The 21669-nt window shown below is 55.2% G+C and overlaps 3 protein-coding genes across 3 annotated transcripts; 2 read left to right on the top strand and 1 right to left on the bottom strand.

Annotated features, from left to right (window-relative positions):
* Nucleotides 1–7376: 7376 nt before the first annotated feature.
* On the top strand, nt 7377–12492 carry MRGPRE (MAS related GPR family member E). Its single transcript, XM_015113392.3, has 2 exons — nt 7377–8309; nt 10138–12492. The coding sequence occupies exon 2, from the start codon at nt 10191–10193 to the stop codon at nt 11124–11126; it is 936 nt and encodes a 311-aa protein (XP_014968878.2). The 5' UTR covers nt 7377–8309; nt 10138–10190; the 3' UTR covers nt 11127–12492.
* A 4429-nt stretch (nt 12493–16921) lies between these two features.
* LOC100425889 (putative uncharacterized protein MRGPRG-AS1) lies at nt 16922–17398 on the bottom strand. Its single transcript, XM_002799449.4, has one exon. The coding sequence runs from the start codon at nt 17396–17398 to the stop codon at nt 16922–16924; it is 477 nt and encodes a 158-aa protein (XP_002799495.3).
* Nucleotides 17399–20074: 2676 nt separating this feature from the next.
* MRGPRG (MAS related GPR family member G) lies at nt 20075–21186 on the top strand. The gene has a single exon (XM_001117348.5). The coding sequence runs from the start codon at nt 20112–20114 to the stop codon at nt 21081–21083; it is 972 nt and encodes a 323-aa protein (XP_001117348.5). The 5' UTR covers nt 20075–20111; the 3' UTR covers nt 21084–21186.
* The last annotated feature ends 483 nt before the right edge of the window (nt 21187–21669 follow it).

Raw genomic sequence — 21669 nt, 5'->3', positions numbered from 1 at the left:
TGTCCGACAACTCTCATCTCACTGACAAGAGCTGCTTAGTGTATGACAGCTCCAAGGTGAACACACGACATGTTGTTTGGAAGCTGCTGCTCTGGTTCAGGAAGACTCAAGGAAAGCTTTTCCTTTCTTTTATTTTTTTATTTTTTTTTTTTATTTTTATTTTATTTTTTTTTTGAGACGGAGTCTGGCTCTGTCGCCCAGGCTGGAGTGCAGTGGCCGGATCTCAGCTCACTGCAAGCTCCACCTCCCGGGTTTACACCATTCTCCTGCCTCAGCCTCCCGAGTAGCTGGGACTACAGGCACCCGCCACCTTGCCCGGCTAGTTTTTTTTTTTTTTTTTGTATTTTTTAGTACAGACGGGGTTTCACCTTGTTAGCCAGGATGGTCTTGATCTCCTGACCTCGTGATCCGCCCGTCTCGGCCTCCCAAAGTGCTGGGATTACAGGCTTGAGCCACCGCGCCCGGCCTTATTTTTTTTTTTTTTGAGACAGAGTGTTGCTCTGTCACCCAGGCTGCAGTGCAGTGGCACGATCTTGGCTCACTGCAACCTCCACCTCCCGGGTTCAAGCGATTCTTCTGCCTCAGCCTCCTGAGTAGCTGGGATTACAGGCACACACCACCATGCCCAGCTAATTTTTGTATTTTTAGTAGAGACAGAGTTTCACCATATTGGCCAAGCAGGTCTCGAACTCCTAACCTTGTGATCCACCAGCTCGGCCTCCCAAAGTGCTGGGATTACAGGCATGAGCCACTGCGCCTGGCCAGAAAGTTTTTTCTCTTGAGTTATTTATAGTTTAGAGAAATTGGGTAAAGTAAGTTTTTATGAGTAAATATATCTTTCTCTCTATCTGAATTCTTCAAAATTCAGACCCTATTAGTGAATATTCTGATTTTATGGCGTTCAGTTGTTTACATAGGTTTAGTAAGAATGTTTTCTTTTGAAACGGGACACAATTGGAGACCTAGGTTATTTTACCAAGGCTTTGACTAGAATAATATATTTTTAGGTAAAGTTCCAGCAAAGTCAACTTGAAAGGAGCCTGTATGGCCAATTGGTTCTTGCTGCACTTTATAATCAGGGAAGTATAATCAGGGAAGCCTAAAACTTGTTTTGCACATAGATTGGTCTTCCTATAATTTCTCTTTAGTAGAAAAGGAAGGCTAGAGAGAGGGAAATTTTTTCAAAGGAAAACTATAATACACCCATTACTAGATTCCAGCCCCGACTTTTGTTTGTTAGTGTGGATTGAATCATGAATTATTTCTTGGCTATAATAATCCTCTAAAGATGAACCAGGTTATAATTTTCTTCATGATGCTTTTAGCCAGTGCCCTAATGGAATAGATTCCTTTTTCTCTTCTGACACACACACATTCTCTTTTGATTGTCAAATTATTAATGTTGTTTATCTCTCCTTGTTTTACTTCTGAGGAAACCAGAATATGGTATTCTGAAAAACAGAGATGCAGCTCTCCCTCACTGACATCCCACTGGGCCTGATCTGTTTTTCACTGCAAATACCTGCTGCTAAAATTATACCAGCACTCTTCCTCTAGGCCAGGGACAGCTGTAGGTGAGGCAGGCATGTGAGATTGTAAGGGCCAGTTTGGGGGGATAGAATTCATTCAGATCCTCCAAATCAAGGATGGGCACAGAGATGCCTAAATCAGTGGCAAAAAAAAAGGGACTTTGCCTCCTGAGTTATTATGTGACCTGTTTTCATCCATCTCAACCATAATTTACTGCTTTCCATAGAATTCAAAGAAAATTACTGAGAAGATATAAAGATACCTCATGACAAAGCCTCTCGGGTATAATACTCCCAGTTATGAGATGTATGCAGTTGGATATATCTACATAAATTTATATATACACATATGTATGTATTTGTGTGTGTGTGTGTGTACATATTTATACATATAAAAAAAGTTTGGTGGAATTTTAAGGGTTGATGAATGCCTATCTACCTCCATTCCCTTCTGGCCTAGAATATTTAAATTGGCTGTAAGACTTTTGGCTCTAAGCCCCTTGGTCATAGGGGTCCCACTGAAGGTCATGATAGACCCAGGACAGGCAGCCATAACACCTCAGCAATGCTATGGGACAAAATAAAGTTTGGTGGCCATTGATGTTGCCTCTGGCAAGTCTTGGCCAGAGGAGGAGAATATAAACCAAAAATAAAATTCCAAGTCCCCCAACGAACTAAATGGAAAGGCATTCATTCTAAAGTAAACTTGAAACATTAGTTCAGGCCCTGATGAGAATGAGTGGTCAGACATGCCTCATACCTTCCTCCCTTTGGAATGCAGGCACAGCTGACCAGCATTCACATTAAAACAGAGAACTTAAGGCTGATAAAACAGACTTTTTGTAGCCATAAGATACCAATGTCATGTCAGATAGCCCTGATAGAAATCAAAGTATTTTACCCCTTATCTTAACCCAGGCATCCCTTTCTATTGATTCCAGGTCTTTAGATAATAACTCTTTTAACCAGTTGCCAATCAGAAAATCTTTGAATCCACCTATGATCTGGACGCACCCTGTTGGAGTTGTCTCGCCTTTCCAGATTGAACCAATGTACATCTTACATGTATTGATTAATGATTGATGTCTTAGGTCTCTCTAAAATGTATAAAACCAAGCTGCACCCCAAACACCTTGGGCACATGTTCTCAGGATCCCCTGGGGCTGTCACAGGCCACTGGTTATTCATAATTGACTCAGAATAAATCTCTTCAAATATTTTAGAGTTTGACCCTTTTTCTCAATCATTGGTAGATCAGTGCAATGGCTAAATAATAAGGAGGAACTCTAGGAAGTTTTTGAAAAGGCTCAAGAGGAAGAGAGAAGTCTTCTTTGGAACAATACAGTAGAGGAAAAGAGAGAGAGGGGCAGCCAGTATTTTGCAAGACAAAAAGATCAAAAGTCTGCAGGACACAGAAGTCTCTTTTCTCACTGCATCCCCCAACCTGCTCTACAAAAAAATCATGTTTTCCAAGACAGACCAAAAAAGAAGCTCATAAACTGGCATCTTTGAAACCACTCTATCTTGCCATCCTTACACACACAAATGCAGAGGCATAGTCTTCATCTATACAAAAGTTCTGGAAGAAAAAGCAGGAAAAAGTCCAAACAATTCAACTGATATAAGTTCCCTCCCATTTAAAGAAAAAGCAAAACCCCAGCTGCACCTTATAAATTCTTTATCATTCTAAGATAAACTCAAACGGCTTACAATTCTTCCTTATATTATATGAAGTGTTCTGAGCCTATGTTCATGACAATATTGGTCTGTAGTTTTTTGTTCTTTGAATGTCTTTGTCCAGTTTGTATATTAGATTATTAGATTCATGCTGGCTTCCTAAAATGAACTGGAATGTTCCTTACTCCTATTTTCTAAAATAATTTCATAGGGTTGGGATTATTTATTTTTTGTCTATCATATAGATTTGCCAGTGGAGCAATTTGGAACTAGAGACTTATTTGAGAGAAAGTGTTAAATTATGAGCTCACTGTTTTCCTGTTGAGAACTATCCATGTTTTCATTGTGTCTTTCAAAGAATTTGACCATTTCATCCAAATTGTCAAGCTTATTGGCACACAGTTTATTTTTATATTCCACCTTTACCATTTAAGTATCTGGGACCGGTAGTGGTATCCCCTCTTGTGTTACCAATATACAGGTGATTTGCATTTTCTCTTTTTTCTTCTTTTCTTTTTTTTCTTTTCTAGAGACAGAGTCTTGCTCTGTCACCCAGGCTGGAGTACAGTGGCCTGATCTTGGCTCACTGCAGCCTCGACCTCCCAGGCTCAAGCCATTCTCCCACCTCAGCCTCTCTCTCTTGAGTAGCTGGGACCACAGGCATGCACCACCATACCTAGACAATTTTGGGTTTTTTATTGTGTGTGTATTTTTTGTAGAGTCAGGATTGTGCTATGTCACCCAGGCTGGTCTCAAACTCCTGAGCTCAAGCACTTTTTATTTTCTTAACCAGTCCAGCCAAGGTTATTCCATTTTATTAATCATCTTAAATAAAACATCTTTGATGTCATTGCTTTTCTCTACAGCTTGTCCATTTGCTGTTGTCTTGATTGCCAGTCTTACCTGTATTGTTTTCAACCTTGTCCTGATCTGGCACTTAACCTGCTGAGCCCCTTTGCCTCTTCTGGCCTGTGTTGCAGTCTGGAAGCCACCTCCGGACAGAAAGTCAGGGTGAGCGTAGGGCATGCCCATCAGCTTCCATTTTCTTGGGACCACAGTCCTGCTCAGCCTGTTGTCTAAATCCACAAACCTTGTTTTGGTTTCTAGATTTTTATAATGGGAGGGTGACTCCAGCCCCTATTGCCCCTTTAGAACCAGAAGTAGAAGTCGTCATCCTCTTTCTGGAAGCTCCAATCCTGTCACATGCCACAGTGCTCCCTGTGTTATGATGATCAAGTCCAACAGGCAAATGGTCCCCCAAGGCGCCAACTTCAACATAACCCATTACAAGTGCTTGATTGACGATGAGCCACAGTGTGGCATGGATCACCAGTGTCACTGACCAGAAACTCATCACAACAGTCAAGGCCGAGGACACGACCAAACCAAGCCGAAATTACCACGTTTCCCCTAGGACCTTTCTGGGACCAATTTCAGCACCAGCAGGGACACAGTCAATAGGCAGAAGCTACCTATACTTTTGAAGGGATGAACTTAAAGAATTGTTCACTAGATATTGAAAAACCAAACACGTACAAAGGGAACACTAAAGTATTAGAGAAGAAACAACTGCAAAAAGACCCGCCACCCAGGGCACAGGGAACAAAGGAAGGAAGTTAAAACTATTGAAATTTAGGACCAGTGGGGACCACTAGAGTGTAATTCAGGCCCCTGAGGGGACTCCCAGGCAGTTAGTGGCCAGTGTCTCCAACAGGAAACGATGGGTCTGGATTTTCAAGTGCTGAGAAAACTGTAAAAGTCCATTCCTGCCACCAGGTGGAGAAAGTAGATGCGGGCCAGGCATGGTGGCTCAAAGCTACAATCCCAGCACCTTCGGAGGCCAAGGCAGGAGGACCACTTGAGCTCAGGAACTGTAGACAAGCCTAGGCAATATATTGAGACCCTATCTCTATAAAGTTAAAAATTTAAAAATTAGCCAGACAAGCTGCTGGTAGCCTGGCACTTGGTGCATGCCTGAAGTCCCAGCTACTCGGGAAGCTAAGGAAAAAATGCTTCAGCTTGCAAGTTGGAGGCTACAGTGAGCTGTGATCATGCCACTGCACCTCAGCCTGGCCAACAGAGTGGCATTCTGTTTCAAAAAAGAGAGAGAGAGAGACAGAGAGAGAGAGAGAGAGAAATTTGCTGTGGCAACACTGACAAGGAGTGAAAATGAAGCTAGAAAACAAAGGAAGATGTGGCTAACGCGGTGAAACCCCGTCTCTACTAAAAAAATACAAAAAAAAAAACTAGCCGGGCGAGGTGGCGGGCGCCTGTAGTCCCAGCTACTCGGGAGGCTGAGGCAGGAGAATGACGTAAACCCGGGAGGCGGAGCTTGCAGTGAGCTGAGATCTGGCCACTGTACTCCAGCCCGGGCGACAGAGTGAGACTCCGTCTCAAAAAAAAAAAAGAAAAAAGAAAACAAAGGAAGATGGACTAATTGAAAGGAGTTAGACAATTGGAGGGGTGGGGGAACTGGAAGGAGTGGGACAATAGGAGGGGTGGGACAATTGGAAGAGTGGGACAATTGGAAGGGTGGGACAACTAGAATGGTAGGACAATTAAGGTAGGACAATTGGAAGGAGTGGGACAATTGGGAGGGTTGGACAATTAAAACGGTGAGACCATTGGAAGGGTGGGACAATGGAAAGAGTGGGACAATTAAAACCATGGGGAAATTGGAAGGTGGGACAATTGGAAAAGTGAGGCAATTGGAAGGCAGTACAATTGAAAGGAGTGGGACAACTGGAAGGAGGGGGCAATTGACAGGTGGGAAAATTGGAAAGATGGATCAACTAAAAGAGTGGGATAATTAAAAGGATGAGGCAATTGGAAGGCAGTACAATTGGAAAGAGTGGGACAATTGGAAGGGTGAGACCATTAAAAGGGAGGGTCAACTGGAAAGAGTGGGAAAATGGGAAGGGTGGGACAATTGGAAGGCTAATACAATTGGAAGGTGGGATAATTGGAGGGTGGGACTATTGGAAGGGTAGGACAATTGGAAGGAGTGAAACGACTGAAAGGGTGGGACAATTGGAAGGAGTGGGAGACTTGGAAGGGTGGGACAATTGGAAGAATGAAACAATTGGAAGGTTGGGAAAATTGGAAGGGTGGGACAATTGAAAGAGACGGACAATTAAAAGGGTGGGGCAATTGGAAGGGTGGGAGATTTGAAAGGTGGGACAACTGGAAGCGTGGGACAATTGGAAAAGTGGGGCAATCGGAAGGAGAGAGACAATTGAAAGGGTAGGACAATTGGAAGGGAGACAATTAGAAGGTGGAACAACTGGAATGAGTGGAACAATTAGAAGGGTGGGGAAACTGGAAGGGTGAGACCATTGAAAAGGTGAGCCAAGTGGAAGAGTAAGACAATTTGGAAGCTGGGACAATTGAAAGAGTGAGACAATTGGAAAGGTGAGACAATTAAAAGGGTGAGACAATTGGAAGGGTGGGACAATTAAAAGGGTGGGACAATTGGAAGGAGTGGGAGAATTGGAAGGGTGGGACAATAGGAAGGAATGGAAAAATTGGAAGGGTGGAGGAGCAATTGGAAGGAACAGGACAAGGAAAAGGGTGGGACAATTGGAAGATTGGGACAATTAAAGGCTGGGGTAATTGGAAGGAGTGGGACAATTGGAAGGTTCGGGCATTCGGAAGGGTGAGACAGCGTTAAGATGTAAGACAATTATAAGACATGGAAATTTTGACAGGGTGGGATGGACACTGGAAGGAGTGGCACTATTGGAACTGTAGGACAACTGGAAGGAGTGTGGCAGTTAGAAGGATAAGATATTTGGAACATGTGGGGCGATTGGAAGCACTTCCCCCACACTTCTGGGCCATCCTTGAGTGACCACCCACTGGCAGGGCCTCCCAGAGCGGTGGCAGAGCCCAGGCATGGTTTGCAGAGCCCCGAGCACCTGGCAGCTCGGATCCTGGTTTAGGAAAGGAGGATTTGAAGTTGAGACACAACTCAGCAAGTGGCACCGCTGCCTATCAGCCACCTGCCTGGCACGGACGTCAGACACCAGCATTGCACAGATGCCAAACGAGCTTTGCATGGCCCCTGCGTTTTGGGGATGGAGGATGCTGGTGCCCTGGGGGATGCCTGCTGATGTCGTGAAAGGTCATAGGCCACGCGTGGGAAACTTGCTCTCACGTGGCTCCGCAAGAGGAGCCTTCAGGCAGAGCACAGAGTGGGAAACGCTTCGGAGCAAATCCCTGCTGCTCCTGCGCTGTACCTTGGAGATTTTTCTAAAGACAAAGAAGAGAAAAGAGTTGCTGGGACCTGGACTCTGGGAGGAACAGAGGTCAAAAAATGACCTTGTATTCTTTTTCTTGGCACGCCCATTGTGATCTCCGCTAAGGCAGGGCACTGGAAGGAAAGACACGGTCTGAAACGAGACTCTTTTCCCTTCTGAGACAAGCAGAAATCATTGAATTCACAAGGTCTCACCCAGCCTGACGCTGCTGTATGTGTTTGATTCTCCTCTGGCGGGGACCGCGCAGCAGCTTCTTGACACCAGCCATCTACTGTGTGCCTGTGAAGGAGGCAGGAGGGACGGCCTCACGCACATCCCCGCTCCTCCCCGCGGTCCGGTGCTGCCTGGAGAGCTGGGGCCGGCAGCCTGTGCTCTGCGGAGAAACAAACACATTTTTGCTGCAAGGACAAGTCCCCTGGTAGCCCGGCACTCGGCCGGCCCCTCCGAGACACAGATGGAGAGAATTGGTCCCTAAAGGGCCCTGCAGGGCTTGGTGTCTCTGAGCCAGGCATGCCGGTGAAGTCACAGCTTGGCTGGGCTCCACCCAGAGATCTCGTGGTTTCCTCCGCCTGCCCGGCCTGCCTGGAAGGCTGCAGGGAGGGTCGGGGTTTCTCTTGCTGTCCACACCTGGGCAAGAGCTGAGCAGTAGAGAAGGTGTCCTCAGAGATACGCCTTCCTGACCAGCCCCGTTCCAGCCGGACGCCGTGTGACTCGGAGGAGCTGGTGGACACTGAACAGGAGCCGCCCAGAGGCTCTGGGGACTGGAGCCTGCGGCTGCAGCCAGGACAGACCCAAGGCCCAGGGTCAGAGCAGGCAGGGCTCCGTCGCGCCTCTGCCCCAAACAGTGAGTAGCGCAGGTGGCTGGATCAAGGTGGGTTCTGGGGCCGGCCCAGGCACTTGGCAATTTCTGGGCTTTTCTGCTGGCCAGACGGTGGCAGGGGCGGGGCGTGGGCAACAGTGGATGCTCTCAACAGGGAGCTCTCCAGGCTTCAGCCTCCGCCCTCTGAGGGCCGCGCCACCTGGTCCGCAGCCAGTCCTGGGCTGACTCCAGAAGAGGACGCTCACTTGGGTGATGGCTCCCCCCACCCAGTGGCTCTGTCTCCGGTCTGCCTTGCTTCCTCCATGATCTAGAGTGTTCCATGCAGGTGCAGACTCTCAAGGGGAGTCATAGGGGCAGCTGGGGATAGGCCCTCTCCTCCCTGCCACACCTGGGCATTGATTCTGGACAGCCTCATGGCTTCTCAGTATTGACTGTCCCGGCAGGACACAGAGCCGCTCCTGGACCACCCGGGGATGGGGAATGCTGTGCCTCCCTCCTGTTCTCTTCCATCATCCTCCCCTGCCTCCTCCCCCGCCTCCTCCCCTCCTTCTCCTCCCTCTCCTCCTCCTCCCTCCTGTTCTCTTCCATTATCCTCCCCCACCTCCTCCCCTCCTTCTCCTCCCTCTCCTCCTCCTCCCTCCTGTTCTCTTCCATCATCCTCCTGGACCTCTTCCCCTCCTTCTCCTCCCTCTCCTCCTCCTCCCTCCTCTTCTCTTCTATCGTCCTCCCATGCCTCCTCCCCTCCTTCTCCTCATGGATGTCAAGGAAAGGCCTGAAAGAGTTGGGGGCTGCTTTAAGATGATGACGAAGGCCGGGCGCGGTGGCTCAAGCCTGTAATCCCAGCACTTTGGGAGGCCGAGACGGGCGGATCACGAGGTCAGGAGATCGAGACCATCCTGGCTAACCCGGTGAAACCCCGTCTCTACTAAAAAGTACAAAAAACCAGCCGGGCAAGGTGGCGGGCGCCTGTAGTCCCAGCTACTCGGGAGGCTGAGGCAGGAGAATGGCGTAAACCCGGGAGGCGGAGCTTGTAGTGAGCTGAGATCTGGCCACTGCACTCCAGCCTGGGCGACAGAGCGAGACTCCGTCTCAAAAAAAAAAAAAAAAAAAAAAAAAAAAAAGATGATGACGAAAAGCCCCCCAGCCACTGTAAGCTGTCCCTCTGTGGTCACACCACTCATTAGGCATGAGCAGTGCCTCCTGCTCTGCCTTTGACTAAAATAAGGCTGCTCTTTGGGAGGCCGAGGCAGGCAGATCACAAAGTCAGGAGTTCAAGACCAGCCTGGCCAATAAGGGGAAACCCCGTCTCTACTAAAAATATAATAAATTAGCTGGGCGTGGTGGTGGGCACCTGTAATTCCAGCTACCCAGGAGGCTGAGACAGGAGAATCACTTGAACCTGGGAGGCGGAGGTTGCAGTGAGCTGAGATCATGCCATTGCACTCCAGCCTGGGCAACAGAACCAGACTCCATCTCAAAAAAAAAAAAAAAAAGACTGTTCCGAGGATCAAGGCACCACTAGCAACAGGAAGCCCCATGGGTCTCGGACCCTCTTCCCACATCTCCTGGTCCCTGCCCCCACCTGGCCTGCAGGGACCAGCCCCACAGAAGGCCTTTGAGGCCAGGTAACCATGGGGAGGGGAGAAAGGGGGAGACCTTCATCCTGAGTGTCTTAGGGAAGAGAGGCTTAGGTCGGGTGACTGAGGGTGGAAATGGGAGAGGAGTCTCCTCCTGGAGGGTCTCACCATTCCCCTGGTCACCCACCCAACCCTTAGCTATCTCATCTCCCCGATGTCGGGGGGAGGAGGGGGCATGGATTCCTGAGCTCCACACTCAACTGTTGTGGTTACAGGGGCATCAGGAGAAAGAGCGAGCAGCAGCAGCACCCCCGTCCCCCAGCCTACGATGGAGTCCAGAGAAGCTGGACAGCATGCAGGGGCTGCCGACGGCGCCCAGGAGGATGTGGCTTTCAACCTCGTCATCCTGTCCCTCACTGAGGGGCTCGGCCTCGGTGGCCTGCTGGGGAACGGGGCGGTCCTCTGGCTGCTCAGCTCCAATGTCTACAGAAACCCCTTCGCCATCTACCTCCTGGACGTGGCCTGCGCGGACCTCATCTTCCTTGGCTGCCACATGGTGGCCATCATCCCCGACTTGCTGCGAGGCCGGCTGGACTTCCCGGGCTTCGTGCAGACCAGCCTGGCCACGCTGCGCTTCTTCTGCTACATCGTGGGCCTGAGTCTCCTGGTGGCCGTCAGCGTGGAGCAGTGCCTGGCCGCCCTCTTCCCGGCCTGGTACTCGTGCCGCCGCCCACGCCACCTGACCACCTGCGTGTGTGCCCTCACCTGGGCCTGTTGCCTGCTGCTGCACCTGCTGCTCAGCGGTGCCTGCACCCAGTTCTTCGGGGAGCCCAGCCGCCACCTGTGCCGGACACTGTGGCTGGTAGCAGCGGTGCTGCTGGCTGTGCTGTGCTGCACCATGTGTGGGGCCAGCCTCATGCTGCTGCTGCAAGTGGAGCGAGGCCCCCAGCGGCCCCCGCCCCGGGGCTTCCCCACGCTCATCCTCCTGGCCGTCCTCCTCTTCCTCTTCTGCGGCCTGCCCTTCGGCATCTACTGGCTGTCCCGGAACCTGCTCTGGCACATCCCCCACTACTTCTACCACTTCAGCTTCCTCACGGCCGCCGTGTACTGCGCAGCCAAGCCCGTCGTCTACTTCTGCCTGGGCAGTGCCCAGGGCCGCAGGCTGCCCCTCCGGCTGGTCCTCCAGCGAGCGCTGGGAGACGAGGCTGAGCTGGGGGCCGTCAGGGAGACCTCCCGCCGGGGCCTGGTGGACATAGCAGCCTGAGACCTGGGGGCCCCGACCTGCAGCTGCAGCCCCCATGAGGCAGGAGGGTGACTTGGGGAAGGCGGTAGGGTCAGAGGCTGGGGCCAGCTGGACCTGGAGGAGGCCTTGATGGGTGGCCCGGTCATGTGCTGCCAAATCTGTGACCGTCGGTCCAGAGCACGAGGCTCCCCTGGGAGCAGCTGGAAAGGCGAGGTCTCCACATGCCCAGGCAGGTGGGCTGGGTCTCCAGGGAGAAGGCCCAGGAATGTGCATTTTTGGGAAACCTCCCCAATGGTTCATGCATTGGCACTCGAGAGCTGCTGCTGCTACCCATTCCGTGCTCAGCTGCAGTGAGGAGACCCCGGAAAGGAAGGAAGCAAGGCCAGACGCCAGGTGAGGGGCAGGTCCAGGCCCTCCCACAGCCCTCCTCCCTCCCACTCCAGCTTCCCCAGTGCTGCAGGGGCACCCACAGAGAACACAGCCATTCCCTCAGCTCGCCATGTCCCCTCTGTGGAAGCTAAATTGACCCTAAAATTCAAGACTGCCCAAAACTTGACCCCTTCCCCTGACAAACTGTGTCCAAAGCAGCCAGCAGCCTTTTTGACCCGGGTCCGTTACGTTGTCACGAGTTTTCAGCAGGAAATGCGGTGATACCGCAAAGCCACTCATTCTATCAGCATAAGGGTGTGCATTGATCAAAAGCTGTACCCCCAACCCCAGCACAGATGCTGTGAGGAAAAGCAGGGGCTGAGGCTTCTAGAAGGCTGTGGGGCTGTCCTTGGTCATCAGGCCGTTGCTCAAGGCCATGCCACCCAGACCTGGATGATGCAACCCTCACTCGGAGCTTCAGAAAAGCCGGCCCCATGGGTGACCCTGGATATTAGAGGATGCTCCCTGGATGGGTGGAGAGGCTCCTTCAGCCCTACCCAGCAGCCTGCAGCCCTGTCTCCCCACAGGACCCAGGCCTTCAGCAACTGGAAAGCTTCCCACTGGCCCTATACAAGGCAGTTCACCCGCCTCTGTCCTGAGCAGTCCCGCTCCAGAGGATCCCTCTAAGGAAGGAACCCAGGCTTCACCCCTCAATGGGTTTTGAGCTTCCCCTGAGTGCCGGGCCTGGCTGCCATCCAGGAGCATGTGCCAGGGGGTGCTAGAGCGGGGGCTTTGGAGCACACAGCCTGGGCTGAGCCCTGCTAGCCACCCCACTGTGCCGCTAAGGCCATCTCTGAACATCCCTATGCCTCTGCTTGCTCGTCTGTAAAATATGAGAACCCAGTTCTTTGAGTCTTTGAGACCTGTCCAGCCTCTTGTGAGCCCAAGAGAAATGTTTGTCGATTCTACTGCCACCAACGCCGCCATCCAAGTCCACAGTACAGTTCTTAGCCACAGACTAAGGCATCTGAGAGTGTTTTCTTTGATTTCTGCCTCCGGCCTCCATGCCTGGTGATGGAGGGACATTCCCTCTGGGCCATGACTGAGCCTGTCTCCCCTGAGTCTGGGTGTGAGTCGCAAATCCCTGGTCAGCACCCTGGAATCCGGCTCCACCATGGGGGCTGCACCGGGCCCCTCCCAGCCCACACAGTGTGTTCACCCCAGGCTCCCGCACATGCCCAGCAAGCCTGGGTCCAGGTATCCCTTGAGACTAGGAGCCCCAGGGGCTGGACCACCTCTCCTAGAGCACCTCCAGCCCCCACTTGGGGACTTACTTCCTCCCAAATGATCTCTGGCCCAGGATCTGGGCAGGGCCGTCTCTCCCCACCTCCCAAATGATCTCTGGCCCAGGGTCTGGGCAGGGCCCTCCCTCCCCACTTCCAGGACATGATTAGCAACTTCAGTTCCTTAGCTGGAAACGAGAACAGAAAGGGAAGTGGCGTGTCTGCAAATTCCGCTTTCAGCCCCAGGACATAAACTTCCCCCAAAACAAGAAAGAACCAGGAGGAAAAGCACAGATTCATCTCACGGACATGACCTCACCGTGGACACAATCCCGGGGAATCCTTGTAATAATGTAGGAAGGTGCTCCCACTCTACAGATGAGACCACCAAGGCTCAGAGGGGCAATGTGGCCACTCAGGACCACAAGAAAGCGGCAGAGCCAGAAGGTGACTCCCAGCACCACCCTCCCACCCCACACTCTCCCACCCCACACTGGACCATGGCTGGCTCAGCCCCACACTGGCTCCCCCAACCCTGGCCCCATCCCCACCCAGACCCCTTTGCTGCGTAAGGGTCCGGAGAGGTTGGGGACCGTTAGGATGCTCACTTCTTCCCGGAGAGCCTGCCCCCAGCGCCCAGGGGATTGGGGCGACTCTAGATTCCTCCTTATTAGTCCCTTCCTGAGGAGTCTGGGAAATGTGGCCTCATCTGAGGTCTCCATGGAAACTGGGCCCAGCCCGTCCCCACTCAAGCAGCTGGTGTGGCAGCAGGTATACGGCCTGATGGCCCAGGATGCTGGTGGGGTGTCCCCGTGGCCCCAGATCTGCCAGCTTAGCCTCCAGTTCTGTGGTCCCTGAGACCTCAGGACATTAGGACCATGTGGGCCGGTCTCCAAACTGGAGGCTGAGCTTCCGTGAAGGCTCCCACCTGCCCCTGCCTGGCCTGCGCTGCCTCTGACCTCCCCCGCTGCACCTCCTCTTCTGCTCCCAGAGCCACAAGGCCCCACCCTGCAGGACCCTGGCACCACGCTGCTCAAAGGTCACCTCCACCTGGGTCGCAGGCAAAGCTCCTCGGCCAGGGCCCCGTCCACCCCGTCCACCCGCACCCCTGGGCCCCTGCAGGGCTTCTGCAGCCAGCACAGAGTTCCCAAGAAGAGGCAGCTACTGCTGGGGGCAGCCAAAATTCCAGGGAGCCTGTGTAACCCGCTCTGTCCTCAGGGCCCAGGGAGGCTATCCGTGAGGCCTGTGTGTGTGAGGACAGGAGCAGAGCCAGGCCCCCGGCCAAGCATCCCCGTCCCCTCCCCAGCGCCCAGGTGCGAGTCTGTAAATCAGCCTGAGCTGCGTGGCGTCTTCACGGGGCGAGGCAGGCTCACTCAGCTGGCTCATTAGCTCACACGCTGGAAAAATAAAACCAAACATCACACCTAAAACGTGACCACGGCTTTAGTTTTGTTGTTCTCGTGAAATTGGTCAATTCTTCCACAGCCCTGACCCTTTTCCTCTGAAACACACCCCATCCGCCCGCCTTGATGGTGCCTGCACAATGCCCAGCTGCAGAGAGGGTACTCCTGGCAGCTCCTAAGGCCATGGGGTTTCCTGTCCCTTCAGCCTCCTGCTTTCCCACCACCCCATGTGTGGCCACTGAAGCACGTCAGACCTGCTTATTCTAATGAAGAGGTAATTTTCTTTTCAGCTGTTGGATCTCACTGGCAGGAGAGCCAACGCATTCTGAGTCATTACTCTGCCTTTGGCGCTGGGTCACACATGTAACATGCATGATGTCACATGAACTTCCCAAGTAGCCCACGGGAAACTGAGGCTTCGAGAGACTGAGAGGGCCTGGCAGGAGCCACCGCCGGACACAGCAGAGCCCAGTGCTGGCCGCCACCGAGGGGCTCTGGTTTCTAAGCTGGGTGCTCTCAGCCCGGAACCGTCTGTCCCCTGGTGGAAGGAGGGAGCAGCAGCCCCATGGGAGCCCCCAGCTCTGGGCCACACAAGACTCCGACCTGGGAAGAAGGAGGGAGGGAGGCAGAAGGAGGGCGGCCTCAAGTCCGGTCCACCAGCCTCCACTGCTCCCGGTACACCCTGTTCCACCCGGGTCTTCTTTTCTGTGTCTGAAGCTTTGGCATCTGAGGCCTTGAAGACCCCAAGGGACGGCCCTTCCCAGGGTCAGTCAATTGCTAGAGAGTGACAACACCTTCATGAGCTCACCTTTCAAATGCAGACCCATGCCCAGCCCCTCCTCTATCCGGCTCCCACACTCCCAGCCACTATCCCTGCCCTCATCACCCACCCCAGGGCCGGGTTCCAGACCACCAGGGACTGGCTCTAGGACCCAGAGCTCTGAAACTGTTCCAGCTGCCAACCCTAAACCCACTTACATTGGCTGCCTCGCCCACTCCTTCCTACAGAAACCATGAGGAAGCTCCGGTCCACATTTCCCCTCCCCTCTCCCTGTGCCTCCTGACCAGCCCGGTACTGCCCCACGTGGCCCCTGTGGGGTCGCCTCCCCTCCTCCTGGGAGCTATGAGTTAACAACCAGCTCTTCAACCGCAGCATCTCCTGATCTGGCGGCCTCGCCTATCTGAATAATAATAATAATGATACCTATATTAAAACACTCCCACTGTCGAGCTCCTCTGCAGACAGGCGGGGGTGAGGGTGAGCAGGACGCTGCTGGACACCCGGTTCCCACTCTCCACCTGCCCTGGGGGACCTGGAAAACCTTGTGTTCTCCCTTGGGCTGAGTCAGGCCGATGTTGTCCTGAAGGTCAGATAGGACGGTGGCATGGAAACCACATGAACAGAGACGGGTTCCTGGCGAACCGGCTGAATCCTGCGCTGTTCCTGCCTCCTCAGTGGCCCCCAGGCAGCCCCCACATAGATCACCACTGAGTCCCCACACACACCCGAGGTGATTAAACCATTGCCCACACTTTCAGACTGGGACACTGCCCAGGGCCACAGAGCTGCTGTAGGGTGAGCTGTGCAGAGTCGCCATGCAGCCCCGGCCCGCAGCGCAAACCATCAGACAAGCTCAGGATGGCCGTGTTCAGACAAACCACACTTGGGCGTCTGCACCACCTGGACAAGCAATTTAAGTTTCCGGCACCTTGGTTTCCCCGTCTGCGGGCAAGGATGACAAGGTCGCCATCTCAGACGGCGCTGTGGGGGCACGTGGGAGGCTCGGTGGAGTGGCCGGCGCTCACTCGGAGCGCTCACCCAAACGGTACCCGCGTGCCACCTGCCTTGCAGTCATTTCTTGTATCAGCCAGAACAAACAACCACAACCAGGTGGCTTCACACAGCAGGACTTTATTCTCTTGGTTACGGAGGACAGAAGTCTGAGGTCAAGGCGGTGGCAGGGCCGCGCTCCCCAAGGGCTCCAGGGGAAGGTGCGTCCTCATCTCTTCCAGCTCCTGGTGGCTCTGGCCCTCCTTGGCCTGTGGCTGTGTAACCCCTGCTGGCCTCCAACCTCACGTGGCCTCCCCCTGCTCTCCAGTGTCCCTCCTCTCCTTTCCTGTATAAGGACACTTGTCATTGGATTTAGGGCCCACACAGATACTCCAGGACGAGCTCATCTCAAAATCCGTGTATCTGCCAAGGCCCTTTTCCCCAGGAAGAGCTCGTGCACAGCTTCCAGCAACTGGGACATGGACACATCTTCTTAGGCCACCGTCGGCCATGACACGGATGGGGCAGGCATTGGCTCTGTCCTCCTTGCAACACCGGGAGCAGCTGCTCCCCCAGCGGAGGCTCCCTCCATGCATTCCACCTGCACCAGACGCCTCCCAGGTGAGAAAGTGGAAGCATGGCCTAGACGGTGGGCAAACACGAGAAGGGGCTGTGGGAGGGGTTAGGGGTGATGGAGAAACCATGGTTGGTGGCTGCCTGGGCCTGGCCGGGGCTGGCCGAGCTGCACAGGACGTCCTCCCTAAGAGCTTCACCCCAAGCTGCCTCAAACAACTGCCCTTGCCCAGCACAGTCTGAAGTGCCCAATAGAAAGCGGCCCGAGAAATTAGCCCATCCCACTCCCAGTGGCTCTTAGACAGGGGAAGCCCTCCATGGGCACAGGGTTGCGATTGCCGTTGGAGACCTGGGATAGGAGAGTGCTACCTGGGATAGAAGCTGGGCGCCTTGCCTGGCTTGAGGATCTGCGAGGGATCAAAACTCTTCACCTTGCGCACTGTGGCTGACGCTGAGCTCCCCATCCCACCTCCAATGGCGAGGCGGCCAGGAGGGACCCAGGCTGGTGGTCTCCCTCTGTGTGTCCCTCTGGGCCCCCGGCGACTGCAGGGGACCGGAGCTACCAACGAAGTTAATAGAGATGCTCGAAGTTTCACCCAAACAGGAGACAGGTAAGGAGGGCTTGGAGGGGCTAGTTGAAACAGGCCTGGACAGTGACCTCAGGGAGGAGGTGGAGCCGCGCCGGGAGAGGTCCCGGAGACCAGCGAGGGCCGGCATCTGGGGCAGAGCCGGCAGGCGGGGTGGCAGCAGGTGCCCCTGGGCCACACGAGCTGTGCTGTGCGTTTCAAAGCCATGTGCAACAATGCTGGGGGCTGGGCAGCCGGCAGGTACCCTCCTAGAGCTCCACAGGCTGCTGACTGGTGTTACAGAAGTGATTTTCGAAGCCCAGTCCATTTAAGAAATGTGAAGAGAAACAGCATCTTTACGACCAAATTTCTGGCTTGTGCTAACACACGCTGCACCCCACTCAGGAGCTGTGGAGCGCAGTCCACGGAAGGAAAAAGAACATCTCACTGTCCAGTGTTCTGCAGAGCAGAATGCAGAAAACAATTCGTCAACGGCTGGGAGCCCAGCCTCCGAGGCAGACAGATGGACAGTGAGGGGGTCTCCTTAGGAAGGGGTTGGGGCCGCCTCTACAGACCACCCACGGACGCACTGGTCGGCTGACCCATTAGGAGAGCCAGTCCCAAGCCTGGGCACCCAGACTTCCCGCTGTCCATAAACGGTCAGTCCAGTGAGAAGGGGAAACCAAGGCACAGAGAAGTTAGGTTATTCTCTCAAGGCCACACAGCCAGGACCCTGCCCACTGTTCTAGGCCCCCTGTGCCCACAGCCAACCAAAGACTGGCAGGAGCAGCCCAACATCAGTGGGGCAGCTAGAAAGTGGTCCAGCCTCACTGGGCACAGAGGGTCTCCATTCACCTGCTCCGTCCCCTCCACGCACCAGGTGAGGTGGGAGCAGGTGGAAGACACTGGCCTGGGAATGTGCCTTCAGTTCCCCATGCCAGAGATGCTGAGGAGGAAGGAAAGGCCGGCCCACACTAACAACTCTTTGTTTTAGCTCATTCCTGCAATTCCTGTGAACAGTGCCACACCCTGCCACTTCTAGGGAACTGGCCGGATGTCCTCTGTCCAGCCAGATGGGTCCCAGAGGACATGAAAGGATTTAGGGACCAGGAGGAGCCTCCAGGCAATGAGTGCTGGTCTGAGCAAAGAAGGGCCCGAGAGAGCTGAGGGCAGCCTCGTCACAGGTGAGAAGGCTCTGTCTGCCCCCACCGCACCCCCCAGGTGAGGCACTGGCACCCTCCTCTGCCCTCCGTAGTGGCCCCTGCTCTCAGCCTGGGGCTGGCTGGGAAGTTTGGATTTCCTTTGGGAAGGGAAGGTAGGGCAGGATGGTGGTGGGAATGCTGGCTGAGTTGAAACGTGTGGACACTAGAGCTCGAGGGCATTGCTGGAGCGGGCCAGGCAGGTGAACCTGTTCTAATAAAAATGAAGATGCCCCCTCCTGCCACCATGCCACTCCTCTCTGTAACTCTCTTTCCAGGAACAGAGCCCACCCTCACCCCAGCACGGGGGCCCGAGCACCGGCCTCACCCCCAGCCCTCAGACTCTGAGCCGGAGCCAGAGCACAGCCAGGAGAGTCTGGTTACCTCCCCGGGGAAATTGAGGCTCAGAGAGGGGAGGTGTGTGCCCACCCCACCACCCCACCCCCAGTCACCACGGTCACCACCACAAGCCAGGGTCCGGCCGAGGTCTCCCACTCCCCCTGACTGGGCTCGGAGGACAGGCCACCATCACCGTGTGCCTGGCCACGGCAAGGCACAGGAGCCGAGGCCCGAGCCGCACTCCCCACCCTCCGACTAGGGGCAAGGACAAGCACAAAGAAGGTGCTGGGGGATGCTCGGGCATGAGGCAGGGGACTCACGGGGGCCGGAGGAAGCTGCAGGAGGTTGCAGGTCCCTGAGAAGGAGTCAAACCTTGAAGTAGGGCAGGACCTGGGTCAGGCAAGAGGTATTGAGCAGGATCTGGGTCAGGGAAGAGGTATTGAGGGCTGTCTGGGCTGGGGACACAGCCCAGGCAAAGGTGTGACAGACAGGGAGGTGTGTGTTGGCAGCTAGATCGCTCTCTGTCTGTCTGTCTGTCTCTCTGTCTCTGTCTCTCAATGTCTGTCTACATCTCTCTGTCTCTCTCTATCTCTCTTCTCTCCCGTGTCTCTCACCGCTGATGCCCTCGCTGCTGAGCCTGGGTCCTGATGCATCTCCCAGGACTAAGAACAGGACCCGTGTGGATCCTGGGGTTGGAGGGATGGCTGGAAAGGGAAGGGCTGCTCTGAGACCCTCTGCCTTTCAGTGCAGCTTCGTATGGCCAATCTCTCGCGCTCTGAGAACATCTGAGAACTTCCTCGGCCTCGCTCCTTGCAAATGGCCGCTTGTATCTGCCCCTCCCCTTGTGTTAGCGGCTCCTGGAGAGGCCCTCTGGCCCTGCCACTATCACCAAAGCCCCTCCCTTGGTTTGAGGCTTCAGAGCAGCCTCCTGAGTGCACCAAGTGCACCGCCGGCAGCATGAGCCCCGGAATTCAGCCTCTGCTTAGGCCAGGAGTGCACAGGGAAGGCTGGGGGCTCCCTCCAACTCCTCACACCACATCTTCCCTCCTCCCTCCTCCCTCCTCCTCAGGCCACCTGAAGCCTCTGCCTTTGGGCACCTCCCTGGACACCTCCAGAGACGCTCCGGGGAGAGGACTTTGCCAGCAGGCTGGTCTAGGCTCACCAGGTAGGAGCCCCATGGGGGTCCACCGTGGAGAAGCTCCCACCTCTGGGGGAAGAGGAAGGCCCCGCACGTGGGTTCCCCATGCACGTCCCCTCTGTCTGCAGAGCCTTCCCTGGCACATGGTGGAGGGTGCAGCGTCGCCCTCACCACATCCATGAGGGATGCGGACATCTTTTGAGCACGTTAGTGCACCGTGCCAGGAGCCCAGGGCCTGCCCGCAGGCATGGGGAGGCGTTAGGCACACTTGACCTGAGGTGCAGAGGGCTGAGCCCCGGCTGAGGTCCCGCCGCTGGGAAGGGAGGTCCAGGGCCTGCAGCCAGAGGGCATCTGCAGGGCCATGGATGCCACTCCCTGTGCCCCCAGCGGGGGCACAAAAGATGCCCGAGGACCATGTCTGTCTCCCTCTTGCAGGTCCCTCACCAGCACCCTCTGAGCCGGCCAGGATGTTCGGGCTGTTCAGCCTCTGGAAAACCTTTGACAGCGTGGTCTTCTACCTCACGCTGATCGTGGGCCTTGGGGGACTGGTAGGTAACGGGCTGGTGCTCTGGAACCTCGGCTTCCACATCAAGAAGGGCCCCTTCTCTGTCTACCTGCTGCACCTGGCCGCCGCCGACTTCCTGTTCCTCTCCTGCCACATGGGCTTCTCCGTGGCTCAGGCTGCCCTGGATGCCCAGGACACGCTCTACTTCGTGCTCACCTTCCTGTGGTTCGCGGTGGGGCTCGGGCTGCTGGCGGCCTTCAACGTGGAACGCTGCCTCTCCAACCTCTTCCCCACCTGCTACCAGGGCTGCCGGCCCAGACACGCCTCGGCCATCCTCTGCGCCCTGGTGTGGGCCCTGACCCTGCCGGCCGTGCTGCTGCCCGCCAACGCCTGTGGCCTGCTGCACAACAGCACCGGCCCCCTGGTCTGCCTGCGCTACCACGTGGCCAGCGTCATCTGGCTCCTGGTGCTGGCCTGCGTGGCCTGCACGGCTGGCGTGGTCCTCTTTGTCTGGGTGACCTGCTGCTCCACACGCCCGCGACCCAGGCTCTACGGCATCGTCCTGGGCGCGCTGTTCCTGTTCTTCTTCTGTGGCCTGCCCTTGGTCCTCTACTGGAGCCTGCAGCCCCTGCTGAACTTCCTGCTGCCCATGTTTTTACCGCTGGCCACGCTGCTGGCCTGCATCAACAGCAGCTCCAAGCCCCTCATCTACTTGGCGTCGGGCCGACAGCCCGGGAAGCGGGAGCCACTGCGGGTGGTCCTGCGGAGGGCCCTGGGGGAGGGTGCCGAGCTGGGTGCCAGGGGACAGTCCCTGCCCATGGGCCTCCTATAAGTGGGCTTGCCCCACCCACAGGGCCTTCCAGGAAGTGCCCACCCCACACCCAGATGCTTCCAGGACCGGGAGGAGCCCCACCCACCACCTAGCTCTTACCCTGAGCACCCAAGGGCTGGACACAGCTGGGGAGACTTGGTCCTGACCACCCCCTGGCCAGGCCTGCTGAGGATGAGGGAGGCAGGAAAATGGAGCTGGAGAGAGGTCGGGCAAGGTGGGAGAAAGGAGAAGCCTCCTGATAGGGGTGAGAACGGGCACCACGCCCCCAGGCCCAGCCCAGATCCCCTCACCCGGCCCCTCTCCACCCTGCTGCACCTCAGTCACAGGGGAGAAAACTGCGAAGTAAAACAGCCAGCCCCCAGCCCACAGTGGCCGGATTGGAACTCAGGCTTCTGGACACCTGGGCTAGGTGGGCGCTGTCCATGCCACCTGCTGGCTGAGACTCTGATTCTCCCACTACAGAGTTGGGGTGGAACTACTACTTACTCCCCGCCCCGCTCAGCCATCATTGTCCTGCCCGCCCCACGGGGACCACACCCAGGGCTCTGTCCCCCTCTCTGAGGCCCCAGGACGGGCAGATGACTGA

Source organism: Macaca mulatta, chromosome 14, assembly GCF_049350105.2.
Source record: "Macaca mulatta isolate MMU2019108-1 chromosome 14, T2T-MMU8v2.0, whole genome shotgun sequence".
In the NCBI taxonomy this organism is placed as follows: Eukaryota; Metazoa; Chordata; class Mammalia; order Primates; family Cercopithecidae; genus Macaca; species Macaca mulatta.
This window is presented reverse-complemented; position numbering and strand designations above follow the sequence as displayed.

Excerpts from the sequence above, each read along its gene's own strand:
- MRGPRE (XM_015113392.3), top strand. The coding sequence starts at position 10,191 with ATGGAGTCCAGAGAAGCTGGACAGCATGCAGGGGCTGCCGACGGCGCC.
- LOC100425889 (XM_002799449.4), bottom strand. The coding sequence starts at position 17,398 with ATGGACTGGGCTTCGAAAATCACTTCTGTAACACCAGTCAGCAGCCTG.
- MRGPRG (XM_001117348.5), top strand. The coding sequence starts at position 20,112 with ATGCCACTCCCTGTGCCCCCAGCGGGGGCACAAAAGATGCCCGAGGAC.